This window comes from Balearica regulorum, chromosome 1 (genome assembly GCF_011004875.1).
Source record: "Balearica regulorum gibbericeps isolate bBalReg1 chromosome 1, bBalReg1.pri, whole genome shotgun sequence".
Lineage (NCBI taxonomy): Eukaryota > Metazoa > Chordata > Aves > Gruiformes > Gruidae > Balearica > Balearica regulorum.
Genome location: NC_046184.1, coordinates 184,855,175 through 184,869,280, shown reverse-complemented (window position 1 = coordinate 184,869,280; position 14,106 = coordinate 184,855,175). Strand labels below are relative to the sequence as shown.

Sequence of the window (14,106 nt, the reverse complement as noted above, 5' to 3'; positions counted from 1 at the left end):
GGGTTGCAGGATGGTTTTGTGTTTCTTTTCATTAACATATTCAGATATATTCACCCATACACACAGACATTTAGATCCCATAGATTAGTATTACTCCTTTTAAAAATCTGCAGTTCCTCTTGATTTCTGGGGAGGATAGGTTTTTGTGCTCTGCAGTTTCTAGGGTGCAACAAAGTCTTGAGACAAAGTAAATTGGTGCTACTATGATATCAATACTATAAAGAAAAAATAATTACAACTTTGTACATAGGGTTAAAAAAATTCAGACCTAAAAGCTGAGGAATCCATTGAAATAAACATGTAAGCAGAGTTTTTTATTAGGATCCAATATTAGTTGATAGGTGTTTGCTTACCAAACTGATAGGAAAATGTACTATGTTGATAATATAATTGATGTCTTTAAACACAGAGTTACATTTGGAATTAAAGTGGAAAAATTGTAAACTTGAGAAACAGTCGTTGTGCTGCTGAAAAGCTGGTGGTTTAGGGGTTTTGTTAAATGAACTCCTTCCCATCTTCATACTCTGGCTGTTCCTACCTTCCCTCCTAGCCTCCTTCCTTCATCTTCTGTCTCCAAGTAAGCTCAAGTTTGCGCTGTCTTCTGTCAACAACTAGTGATGGACTTAATTCTTTTTATCTTTGAGTGTGAACAGCATCTAATTGAAGATTGGAAGAGCTGCATTGCTAATTGTCTTAAGGGCACTTACTCTCTGCTTCTGTCTCCTTCACATAACCAGATTAGTATGGTTACTTCAACCTGGACACTGGGCACAGATCAGCGGGGAAGTTTCCCGTCTGCCAAGTTTTCACCTCTTTCAAAGTCAAGTGTAAATATCCAAATAAATCTCCAACATGTAGCTTTGATTTCTTCTGTAACATTTGTTTTCAAGATCCCAAGTCTCTTTGAAAGGATGCAACATTTTGTTTACTGTAACTTGTTTTTCAATCTGAATAATAAAAAGGCTGGGAGTAGCCAAATGTAAACAATGAATATAAACATAATGGCTATTCCAAAGAAAGAAGCTTTTAGGTCTTCAGGTAGAGAAAAAAGAGGAAGGAGGGAAATGAGTCAATAAAATTGCTGGTCCTTAGGAAGGAAGGAGGGAAGTTAGTCATGTTGTTAAACAATTTCCCTTACAGCAGTTCCACAGCCCCACTCTCTTTGTACTATTGTGTTGATTTCTTTCACATCATTTTGGAATTTTTTGCTTCTGCAAAAAAAGAGTTGGTTGTTTTGGAGAAAAAATTGCTGTTGATTACTGTTATCTGAGAGAGCATCTGAGCATTGGGGCTAATCAGTTAAGAAAATACTCTGATTACTGTGACATCAACATGTTACTAAGCTAATCTCTGTGCTCTGATTAATTGTGGTGTTCAATGTATAGGATTGTGTCTACAGTGTACTTAGTTACAAGAGCATCTTCCCATAAAGATTATGCAAGCAGGGAATCCATAGCAATTCACTTGTAGCTTAGACACTGCATTCACAGCTAGGTTGCCTCTATACTTTTTCTGAAGGAAAGGGGTTTTTGGTGAAGCTCAAGATACCAAACTGGTTTGAAGACCTAAAACTGCAGGCACAAGGGGAAAGTTGTCTACTGTGGCTGCCTAACATGGTTTCTGCACGTATTTTTCCCGACAGATTGTATAGGGAATTGGAGTCTTTCAGCTCTAGATTGCAGATGACCTGAATACAGCCTTTTTGTCTCCCTTGCCTGCAGTTTTCAGACTGTGTCAAATGTCAGAAGTATTGATGCTAATCGTGGCTTATGGGCAAGCTGAGAAGCTCTGCTCCTGCTCCGTTGGGTTACCATATGCTGCCTCTAACTACCAGTGTATGCTATGACTGCTTCTCTGCTGATACATAGCTAATCTAATATGCTAGTTTTCATGAGACCTTTTGTATTTTGTTTTGCAGAGTCCAGATTCATCCCATGTCCCTGATAGATGTTATTCAGGCAAGCCGCATCAGTTCAGATAAAATGAAAATAGCTTTTTTTACCAACTCTTATTGAGTCTGGGAAAGCTGAGATTTTTCTGGCCTCCTTTTCTGCTTGTATCTGAGATTGTATTCTAATAGTAGGCACTAATATAACAGTTTTCAAGCCGTAAATGTCTAAGGTACCTTCTGGCCCTGAAGTCTGCTAATCATCAAGCTTTTAGGCCTATTCAGTAAGCTTTTGTGCTAAGATAGTACTTTTTTCTGTTCAGCCTAATCTCAAAAGGAAACTAGGCTTACAAATCACAGTTTGTATCCCTTTCTCGCTTTGCTGCCGAACATACATCAATAATAACCTTTTACCCTTTTGGCCAACCACAGTGAATCTCGGTTACCAGTTTTCAAAGATAATTAGGTTTCTGCTGGTTTAATCAAAATCAGCGGCTATGTGACAGAGAGGAACAGATCGAAATTAGTGTCCCTGTGAATGAAAAGGCAGGGGGAGAATTCAGCTGTTTTGCTTGGCAGTAGACGATGCCCACTAAAGACCTGGGCACTGGTTAATCGATTAGTATGCTTGTCGCTCAGGATGAGCCATAGCACTTGCCCTGTTGACAGGACAACTGAGGAGACAGAGCAAGAGCTGGCAGCGTTTGGTGAAAAGGCATTGGGAATACAGGGGGAAGCCAAAGGCACGGAGGAATGAACAGGTAGGGAGAGATCTGTTGGTGTCCTGGGGGCAGGAGGGGAAATGTGCGGGCGTCTGGAGGCACTGGAATTCCTGTGGAAGTGAGTAGTAGTGAGAACACAAGTTAGAAGTCTAAAACAAAAATCTGGACTCATTACAGACTGGATACCAGATAATTTGTCACTTTGTTTTCAGGGTGGTGGTAGAAGTACAGTAGACGTCATTGTGTATAGCATATTTAATTAAGATTCTGTATTTGTACTAGGAAACTACTATTTTACTGATAGCTTTTAAGCAGACTATAGCAATACATGTACTCATGGAAAGTTAGATCTGTAAAAATAGGGATTTTTCACCATGCCAAATTCTGTCACAACTCTCTATCAAATAAAAGTGCGTGTATATATATATATTAAAAATATATAAAAATCTAAAATTGTTAAAAGCAAAACCTATGTTACTTACTATTTTAAGGAATAGCCAAGAATCTAATCTGTGAAAATAGTCTAAGGAACACACAGAAGTGTTACTTGTAAGGGAAAGAATCAATGAATGAGAACCAGACAGACTGATGAGAGATCAATATTTTCTCCAGTAATCTGGTTTTAAAAATCAATGGAAATCAAATGATTTTTTTAAAATGTTCAACTCAAACATTCAAACTTTTTTTTTTGTTCTTCAAGTGAACTGTCGTTGCCTTTCTTCCGTAAGCAGTTGTCTAGGCAGTTATTAAAAAGTGGTTGGATTTGTTCTGATTGAAACAAGAAAGTCATGATTTTTTTTTTTTAATAACTGAAGTAGAGGCCCTTTTGACAAGGAGCTTGTGTTCAGAACAGGTTTTATTGACAGGAGCCATCAGTTATACCTGAGGAAATAAAATTTTTTTTAACGATATCCTACTGTTACAAGACACATGGAACTATCGAGGCAATTTATTGGAGAAGGGTATCAATGTCAGAAATTACACAGTGATTCAGAAAACTGTGGACATACTTGGAGACTACTGGTGAAAACCAGATAATATTTGAAGCACTTGACCAAGGTTTCTGCAGTATCTAGTTCAGGGCAGGTACAATATGTGGTTTACTTTGACTCCAAGGTGCAATTTACAGTGTAGAAGTTAGTACATTCACTACTGAACATTACCACAAACTTTTTGCATTTCCATTACGTGTGTTTATACAGTCTTTAGTTAGAATAGCTGTTGGGAGAAATTTTATTTCTAGTAACCTGTTTCATTCAGTAAGGAATGGACATTGTAACCAGTGTGGCACAGGCTATAGGACAACGTTGTATTATCCCATAATAACTTGTATTTTGGTAATCTGTAATAATGCAGGACTTCTAATAGGTTCATCATGGACAGGTTTAAAAGCAGGACATAGTTTAGTATGCTTTTATACCGACACTAGTACTGAAATATTCTGTGGCATGTACACCACAGATTAAAAAAGGTTTGTACAAGCCTATTTCTAGCAGTGGTATTCCATTCTACCACAGTAACTAGCTAATTTTAGTATTGATTGTGTCACAGATATTTTATTTCAGAGATATTTATTAAGTTGGGAAAATATTAAACTCCTGACTGAGGCTGATATTTGATTAAGAGTACAGGACAAAACATTTGTGAAAATTTTACATTGTCTTCTGGTTTAGCTTTTATGTCAGGACTCAGATATCATTATTTTTAATGTTTTTATACATTTCTGACACTTATATTAAGTCTGAGCTTCAAGTTATTTGTACCAGCCTTGCTCACTAATGGGGAAAAAACAGATAAGACTTCAGCTCCCTAAAATACATCTTCACATGTTTATCTTCATCACTGTCAATGTGTCATTCTGAGATAGGGCGATCCATGTCTCTTTCTAATGAAAGAGGGGAGTGATAGAGCGGCTCTGGTGGGCACCTGGCCCTCAGTCAGGGTCAACCCACCACAATGTCCTCATCTCAAAGATCTAATATTTGAACAAAAGGCATATAAAAAAACATGAGAAGTTTAAAATAAAAATATTCTCATTCCTATCTCTTGCCGGAAAAGGTAAAATAAAGCAGTTAGGTGGTAAAATTCTAGGATATATAGTAATTTGGTGATTTAAAAAAATAAATCTTATTTACTCCATTTATATCTTAGAAGAGTAAGGTGATTTTTTTTTCAGATGTTTTATTAAAGAGTATCTGTGAAAAGGCTGTGACTTAGATGTGTTAACATGTTCAACTTAAACAGCTGGTTTTATCAATGGCAAATAAAATCCAAATTTTGCACGAAACATATTCTGTTTAAATTACCTAAATGCATCTTTAAAAAATGAGCTTATTGGAGCCTGGCATTATGGCTGTGTACATTAAGGTACATGTTTACTGGAATCTGCCTTAATTTAAATGGGGACAGGTACATATTTGCTATTGGAGTTTCATGGCAAATCTAAAATCTTTTTTTTCTTTATGTACACAGTACATTTCAGGTAGTATTTTTCACTAAGAAAACAAATATTTGTGCATCTCAAGTGAATTTCTCTTTTTACTAAAATCTGTTATGACCTAAAGTAATTTTTAGCAAGTAAGCAGTGTATCTTTTGCTTTTCTATATTCAGTGTTAAGAATCAGAGGTCTTAAATGAATTGTATAGTTGAATGTAAGAATGTATGTATTTGTGTCAGATCTTCATGGTTAGCAGAAAGTCGCTCCAAATTTAAAAAACACATTATTATATGTTCCAATGATTACACCATCTTGTTTTGTGTATAATGAAAATAATTCTTTAAAACATGAATGATGTTGATTATTTAAATAGTCTCCTGTTTGTTTGTTTAATTCAGGTTTAGGGTCAGTAACTTCATTCTGGCTTGAAGCAATGTACTTGCTTTACTCTGGAAACTAAAAAAAAGATGACTTGAGAACTTGTCTAAGTTGAGCAAAGTTACTGTTACAACTATTCGTTTTAGAAGTATTTAATTGTATACTGTTAACAGATATGCAGTAAAAGAAATTGTCATCTTTGTTTCTTCACAGAAATTTCCAACTGAAGGACTGGCAAATGTTGTTCGAAATGTATTTGACTTTGACTCCTACAACAACGAAATGCGTGAAATTTTAATCAGCACTTTGCACAAATATGGGATACCTATTGGAGCAAAACCGACCAATGTACAGCTGGCCAAGGAGTAAGAGTAACATAAGATATATATTAAGAAGACAGGTCTCTCATGATCACTATTTTTTATAGTGTGTTATCTTGCTGCTAACTGATTTAAAAACAAGCTGGAATACTTGAAGTCATTCCTGCTCTGGTTCAAATTTATATTTCTCCAAATAAGTTGCAACAATATAAATTGCTTTATGATAGAGTATTTGCTTAGTGCTAATATTTAATCTTTAATGTACGTGTACATATTGATAGTCTGTATGGTAAACAGTTATATATTAATAAAGGGAAATACTTGTTTCTTCTCCTGTGTTTTTAATTTAATTGAAACACATTTCTCTCCTGTTATTTATCACCTAAATCAATAGCAAAAAAATAAGTTGTCTTTAGTGGTAGTGTGATTTTGTCTTTGATACTGACAAAAGGCTCTACAAAAACACTTCTGCAGAACAGGGCAATGCATGTAAGCTCTAAGAACCATTTTTGTGTGTGTCTGTATATAACTAGTATTCTTTAATTATGTTAACACTTGCCACATTACACCATATACTTTTTCAGAGGTTAGAACCAAAATAGCTTTTTTTTGTTTGAAGACTAAACTAAATTATGAAACAGGTTTAACTCATTCTTCTACAGTTCACAGATAACAGGCTTAAGGAAATCATATTGAAAAGTAATTAGAAAACTTACTCTGGCTTGAACTCTAATACATAATGTATATATGGAGAAACAAATATTTCCCTTTCATGAATAAAGCTTTATGGATATATGGAAAATTGAGTTTTCCATGGGATATGCTACTTTTATATTTGCTACAGAGGGACTGATTCTTATGATGTGATACCTTGATATTAGGTGTCCCTGTGTCGATTTCTCCTCCTGGAGTACCACTGTTATCATAGCTAATATCCTATATATGACTATTAAAAGAAGATTGGCAGTGTAATGACTGTGGTGTACCTTTTAATTTTGATGACAGAAGAATTACATGCCTAGGGAACCAATGCTTCAGCAACTACAGTGTCCGTCAAATTGACAGTACACACGTTTGTCATAGTTTTTGAGAAATTTGCACTTTATATAATTTTTAGCGGTGTTAGATATGGGTTTACATGGGTCGATTGGAGAGGACTCTTTAGTAATGAGAAGATCAGAGGTTTAGGAAACACAAGAGAAAGACTGCTGTAATTGGGGACTCTTCAGTCTAGAAGTGAGAAGATAGGAGAAAGATCTGATCATTTTGAATTAGAGATAGTCACCAGATAATTTTGAGTCCCTCACTGAGGTTTTATAGGACAGGTTACACCAAGGATGACAGACTTACAAGACCCCCACAAGATGCTCATAACAACTTCTCTTGACTGACAGCTGTGGGTGCATATTCTGTACACTGTAGGCGAAGAGGAGGAGAAACTACAGGAGCAGTACACATGCACTTGATAAAAGCAACTTTTTCTTAGATTTCACCATGCAAGATTGGGACTAGGCTAACCACCTGGCTCTGATGATTCAGCAGTCTTGGTCTCAGTATCTCACTTGCTTCCACCACAGCTGGCATTTCAGGTTATCCTACTGCTCCATTCCAAGACAGCCTTGCTGTTGGTCATGAGATTTAACCCTTTGGAGCTTGTAAGCCACAGGTTGGTCACCTTGAATTACAAACACATCTTTCAGGAATGGTTTAGGCATAGTTGATTCTGCCTTGGAGCAAAAGAACATCGAGATAATCTCTCCAAATCTGTTCCAGCCCATATTGCAAGCTCCTGTGACTGATACATGGAGGTAATTGGGTATGGTGTTTGGGCCACTGCAGAAAAGGTACTTCCCAAAGCTGCTACATGTTTAGAACTAGAGTACTGACCTCCTCTATATTGTTTTTCAGGAATTTGAGAGTAGGATAATGGTGCTAATCTAGTCCATCCCACTTCCTTCAGAAAAGATGCAATTTAATCTGAAACCTTCTTATCTGATTTTTGTCATGATTCATGCCTGAAAACCTTCAGAGGTGGAGTTCTATAACCTTCCAAAACCAGTCTTGTTTCTAAATATCCTTGCCATTAGAAAGTCAGCTTTAGACTAAACACATCCAGTTCTCTCAATCTTCTTCCTTTTTTAAGGCCTCTGGTTGTTTTTATTTTTCTTTTATGCTCTCCCTCTCCACTTCATTCATGTCCATCTGTAAGCATTGTGCGTGAACCTGGGCAGATTTGTTTCTGCTGACACTGAGTAGAGTAGAATAGAGATGTATTTCATGTAGCAGTCCCTTTTAAGAACCCCAGTACGTTTGGATTTCTTGCAAGGTTTAACTCAGGCCTAGTTTTCTAGACATGAACCTCCAGATCCTTCCTGCAGAACCCTGCATAGCACTTACCCCATCTTCACTTTATGTGATCAACTTCCTTCATGCTTACCCTTTTCTTACTGTATTGTATTTTTTCAGATTGGTTCCCTGACTTCTCAAGATTACTTTCAATTTTAAGCTTATTTTCCTACCTGCTTATAGTCTCTGACAAGTTGGCAATCTGAAGGTTTACTAGGTGTGATTTCTACAGTGTCCCAGTGACAACAGCATACCCCCACAGAGGTTCACTTCTGTGCTCCAGTCTTAATTTGCAAGGCTTTCAAGACTTAATAGTTAGCATAATAAATTGCTCAGTGGTTCTACTAAGTAACATGAAAACGAGGAAAATAGTAAAATCCTATTCTTCCTGAGGATGTTAGTCATACCTGCAGCAAAATCGTTGCTATTGATAAGAACACAAGTCATGTGCAATTAAGAAGTTTTGTGATTCAGAAGCATTTCCAGGAGATTCTAGGACAGGAAAATCATTATATTGAAATGCTGACTCCTTTATAAAAGTACTCTCTGGTATGTCTTGGATCAAACAATTTGTGAATCTTTATTTTATTTTAGTAAGTTTTAGAGAAGTCTGTCACCTGTTACTTAATCTAAAGGAAAACTTGAATAAATCAGAACTATTTAAATTGCTGTTGAAACATAACTGCTGTAAATACAGCAACAAAAACAGTGAGAGACATGGGCGACACACTACAATAGAAGGAACTTTCCAGCTGAAATTAGAGAGGAAATTTAACAGACAGTAACAGTGAACCTTATGGCAATTTTAGCTTGGGCTCTGGAATTAATATAGCTTATCTTGGAAGGAAAGTTTGGGTGGTGTCTAATGACCATTTACAAAATAATTCTTGCAGTAGTTAATTTCTCAAGAGAGAAATTAATTTGTAGATGCTAATTCATTTATTTCCAAAATTGGTATCATATATTAGACCTGTAAAGTAATGCTTTACTTGGGCTTTTTTTTTTCCTTCAGGGTTCTTTTCCAAATAGGATGACCATTCTTCCAGGCACTGACATGTTCAGTAGTGTCAGCTTATAACATCATGATATTGTTTGTATCTCCTGGTATCACCCATTTAATAGTTTATAATTTTTATCGGTATTGTGTGTAAAGCAGATGGCTCGCCTATAATATTTTGCCAAGACATAGTGGGCAAAATGGATTACTCACTGTACTAACTCATTTTCTTTCTTTATGTACAATTACACATTGGTTTTTCCATTGACATCTGTCACATTCGTCTGAACTCACATCTATCTGCCATTTTGTTACACAGTTCAGACCATTGGCAATTCCTAGGTAAAACAGTATTCAGCTCTAATTCTGGCATTTATCCCTGATTAAAATGCCATTCCATATTTTTCTTCCTGTCACTATCTACTTCAGGTGCTTGCTATAACTTGAATATTCATTTTATATGCAATGTAAATATGTAAATTTTATCAGCTTTAATTTTCTCTTGAGACTGTTGTTTGGGGTTTTTTTCCCCAGGTAATCTGTAGTTAATTGTTGGACCACTCTCATACCAAATGTGTCCCTTGTCCATCCTGTGCCTTGCGGGAGAAGCAGAGGGGAGGTCTGCACTTGACTGTCAAGGAACAGGAGACCTAACATAAGACTGTTCTGTATGTCTACTGCTTATATTTTTAATCAAAAGGTGTTTAAGTAAAGTTCAGAGATCTGGTTGGTAAGGAATTTTCCTGGTTTCAAACTGTATCTTACTGAAGTCCAAAAAAGTTAGGTGGGATGGAAGTCTCCTTAACTAGATAGAGCACAGGCTGTTACTAAAGTCCTTGAATAATACATTCTGTGCCAGCACAAGACCATGTATTAAGCAGCTTTGTTGCCTGTCATAGTTCATGCCTGCAGCTGTACTGGTACAATAGCTGGCTGTAGAGAATTTCCATTCAGTGGAACTCTAGTCTTCAAGATTTGTAGCCATTTTTCAGTATGTTCTCAGAAAGCTAAATGAATAACTTTATAAAGCAGGTTCCATTGACTTTTTAAACACTGTGATTTGGTGGTTTTGTTGTTTGGGGTTTTTTTAATTAGCTTAAAATGAATTTATTTTCTAAAATCAGATACAAATGAAGAGAAATTGTGTTCTGTAGGTGTCACTTCAAAAAGTTTTCCAGCAGCAGAAGCCACTAGAGAATTATCTTTTGACAGATTGTCTCCTCTTAGACTGCTGTGCATGAAGAAAATCAGGCTACATAGTAATTTTTTGTGGAATTGCCCCACCAACTGTAGGTCCTGTGCAATCACCTTTTTGGAACAAAATACCTGCTTATATTACCACTGCATGGACAGCAGTGATCTTATAGAAAACCAGGATGTATAATTAAGGGTAAATAAACATTTTAAAATACTTCTAATTTTTCCTTAAGCAACAGGCTTTGATAGATCCATAATCAAAGAACTGACAAGGAATAATTCCTTAGAACTTGGCTTTTAAGTCCTGGCTTTCTTACAAGATTACTGCAGTCTGCTGTGTAGTTTTTCTGTTCTAGAAACCCTTTCCAGCTTTTGAGGAAAGTGAAAATCGAAGATCACTCTGTAAACTCCAGCTGGAGAGAGCAGTGGAGTTTCAGTACCGTTCTTACCCAGCCACTGCACTTTTTACACTCATCAGATCTCTTTGCTTTGCAGATTTTTGCCGGTGGCGGCATTTCCATAGTATTCTGTCTGCCTTTTATGTAAAAAGTATTTGGTTAATTAATTTGAAATACAGCAGTGTGGCAGGAGCACCTTGTGAAGGTTTTTACTAGTACCATCACTTCAAGTTATTTTCAAAACTTGCTTGTTACTTATAGGTCCTGGGAAAAGAAAATAATTTCTCCCCTTCACTGTGTATCATATATTTTCACTAGAGGAACACTGTTAAGATGCACACACGTTTTCAGTGTGAGCATGTTGTTCCAGTCCTTCTGCATCCTCATGCTCTCCTGAAAATCATTCAGAGGCAGATTGGTTATAAGACTTTTAATGCCACCAGCTTAGTCTTTGTTAGACCAGTTTTATATGAGAGAGCTGTGAGATGGACTAAAAAAGAATTGTCAGGCCCTGGAAGAATAAGATTAATCTTATTACTCTTGACAAAGAACTCTGTATTGTGAATTCTGCTTTCTGTTTTATTCTTAAATTCTGATCTACCTTTCCTCCCTCTTTGCTGTTCATGATGACTTGGTCTGCTGCCCCAGAGAAACTAAATCATTCAGAAACAGGGAAAAGAACAAAACCTCAAGAATCTCGGAGAAAGGAGAAATCAGTTTTCCTGAGGGAAGAGAGAAACCATTAGCAAAGCAAATCTCCAGAAAGCTGAACCAGAGTGGAAATGTTTTGTTTCTTTGGGAATGCAATCTGTAATTCTGTTGCTATATAAAGCAGAGCATTTGGTTAGAGCTAGTTATTAACATGTGTTTTGTTTTAAAATTTAATAAGTATTCATGATTATTAGTGAACCCATTGATTTCTAGGATGTTGTCCATGGGAGTAATGTGTAAGGAATTAAAACTGAAGTCCAAATACTGGTGGAAGTTGATGTTCCATTGAGCTAATGGGAAACAATTATTGCTGATTATAGGCATATCGGAGATTATGCTACTTGGAGTCATCATAGCGAAAAAAAAAGTCTCCAGTTTCTTTTTGCACATAAGACAGTTTTGGCTCAAGACACAACCAATGTTTTGCCAACAAATTATTTTGAAAGCCAAATGGAAGCCTGAAGTAAAATTCCAGTTCATGGATAAACTGACAGTTAGTTTAGTGACTTGACCGTAAGCCCATTTTCTGACTGCTTGAATAAATTTACCTAAGAATTGTGTATATGTTGAAATAGTGGATCCTGAATGTTTTTTCCTAATGGTGTTGAATGTTGTAATCTACTATGTATTGTACTTGGTTTTGGTTTTTGGGGGGTTTTTTTGAATCTGGCTTAATTTCTTTTCTTAATCTGGGAAGAATCTGGCTAGACTAGCTAGGTGTAAAGAATGGAAAAATGCAAACTGAAGTGAAGAAGAATGCAAAATAAATCACTCTTCAAACATTGGTATCTGTTGATATTCTTAACTAGGCAACAAACAGGCAATGAAGACTCTACTGGTTTTTTGACTATGAGAGGGAATTAATGAGATGCACTTTCCTCATGACATGCCCCAATGGCATATTACTGACAGCTGGATATTTATCTATGAGCACTAACAATCTATAGCATCCAAACCATTTTCTGTTTGCAAAAAGTGTCTTTGGCTATCTGACTGCCTTGGCAGATGGTCCAAATGCAAATGGGGATGGAGGCTGAGTGACTGTCCGCCTGTGAATACTGGCGTCTCCAGGTTGCTTGAGATTTGGTGTCAATATACCAGTAATAAATATTAATGTAGCTTTCCTGCTTAAGTTGCAAAGATTAGAGGATATTAGTGTTCATTCCCTGAATTTTCCTTTATGTTTTTAGTGGAAAAAAAAAAGGTGAAAAAAATTCCCCATGATTCATACATGGTCCAACTGGGTTTTTTTTATTTGGGATCCCTTCTTATTCTGAAAAGAATATCAAGAAGAAATGAAACAAGCCTCTTAATATCTAAAGGGGCCAGGTTGGTTGGTGGGGAGAGGGGAAATAATTGTAACAGTAGGAATCAGCATCATCAAAGTCAGAAGAGAACACGCACAGACTTTTAACAAACAGTCTAAGAGAACTTTCTTAAAATGGACTGGAGATGTTTACAGAAACTGGGAGAAGGAAGGTCTTCTGTTCTTTTACCAAGTCCTGTAGCTGTACAATAATGTGCAATGCCATGTAACACAGAATATAGTTTTGATAGGAGATCTCATTAGGATCAACTGATCCCAAATAAAAGAAACCAAAAGTGATGAGTTCATTAGCTTGAAGGTATTCATGCCAATTAACAAAGTCAAACTCCTTTCAGTGGTTTCAAATCACTTCAGAGGAAAGAAATAAAAATTGCGTTGTCCCTATTTTGCTGTCAACTTACTTTGTCATACAAGTGAGCTTTGCTGTCGCCCATGTATTTCTTCCCTAAATAAAAGGTACAGAGATGAAGAAAGTAGACCAAGGCAGGCTACTGAGGCTTTCAAAGATGTCCCTGTCCTTTCTGTAGACTGTACTGGCCAGAATGCAATGAGAAACACTCACGTCTGTATTCCTTTGCGTTTGTTCATATGAGCAGCAAAATATATGGAAATATTTCATTGAACTTATATTGCATGGTTAGCTTGCCATGGTGTTTATTGTGCTTATTCTGCTGGTTTTTTAGATGAGAATGCCACCAACGGGAGTTCCTTAAGTGGCACTATCACACCCTGCTTCATCTGAACAAAGCAAAGCAGAGATGATTTGGATATATTTTATTACATATCTCAAATAGTTCAAACTGGAAAAGTTTTCTTTTTGAGGCCATATTATGTGAATTGCTGCTTCATTTTTGATGCTTTTTGGATTGTGACTGTAATAGAAGACTAAAAGTTTTGTGATTTAAAATGTAAATGAAATATTTTAGCGAGGAAGCATTCTTTACAAGAGAATCTTCAGATATGTCTCCTTGGAAAAATGCAGTTGTTTAAATGATTTATTCCATAGTAGTTTCTGGTTAATGAATGTAAAAATTTGTTTGTTCCTACATTGTTTGACAGACTGCCATTACCAGATCATAAATTTATGGGCTACTGGAAGGTCGATCAGCCGGGGAATGCACAACAGAAACTGCTGTGTCCAACAGAAACTCAAAAAATAGATGTAAAGGTTTGTCTTTTTACTTTTATTTTAATTCATGTAACACTGTTTTTATGTATTGGGATGCAAAAAAATCTGAAATGTGATTAATTTCTTCAGGTAAAAGCATATATACAAAATGTGGTGCTTGTTACCTGTTCTTAGGTTTTTTAATACTGACTAGAGAAATACATGTTTTTGTATACCTAGCCCTCAAAATGTGAGATATGCTTTAAAAATCAGTGA

The 14,106-nt window shown here is 36.2% G+C and overlaps 1 protein-coding gene across 1 annotated transcript in view; it reads left to right on the top strand.

Annotated features, from left to right (window-relative positions):
• The window catches only part of VWA8 (von Willebrand factor A domain containing 8), a 196,699-nt gene that overhangs the window by 109,661 nt on the left and 72,932 nt on the right, over positions 1 to 14,106 (top strand). Inside the window, exons 26-27 of the mRNA XM_075741750.1 lie at positions 5,640 to 5,791; positions 13,782 to 13,890. Coding sequence (XP_075597865.1) covers positions 5,640 to 5,791; positions 13,782 to 13,890 — 261 coding nt within the window. The remainder of the gene's footprint in view (positions 1 to 5,639; positions 5,792 to 13,781; positions 13,891 to 14,106) is intronic.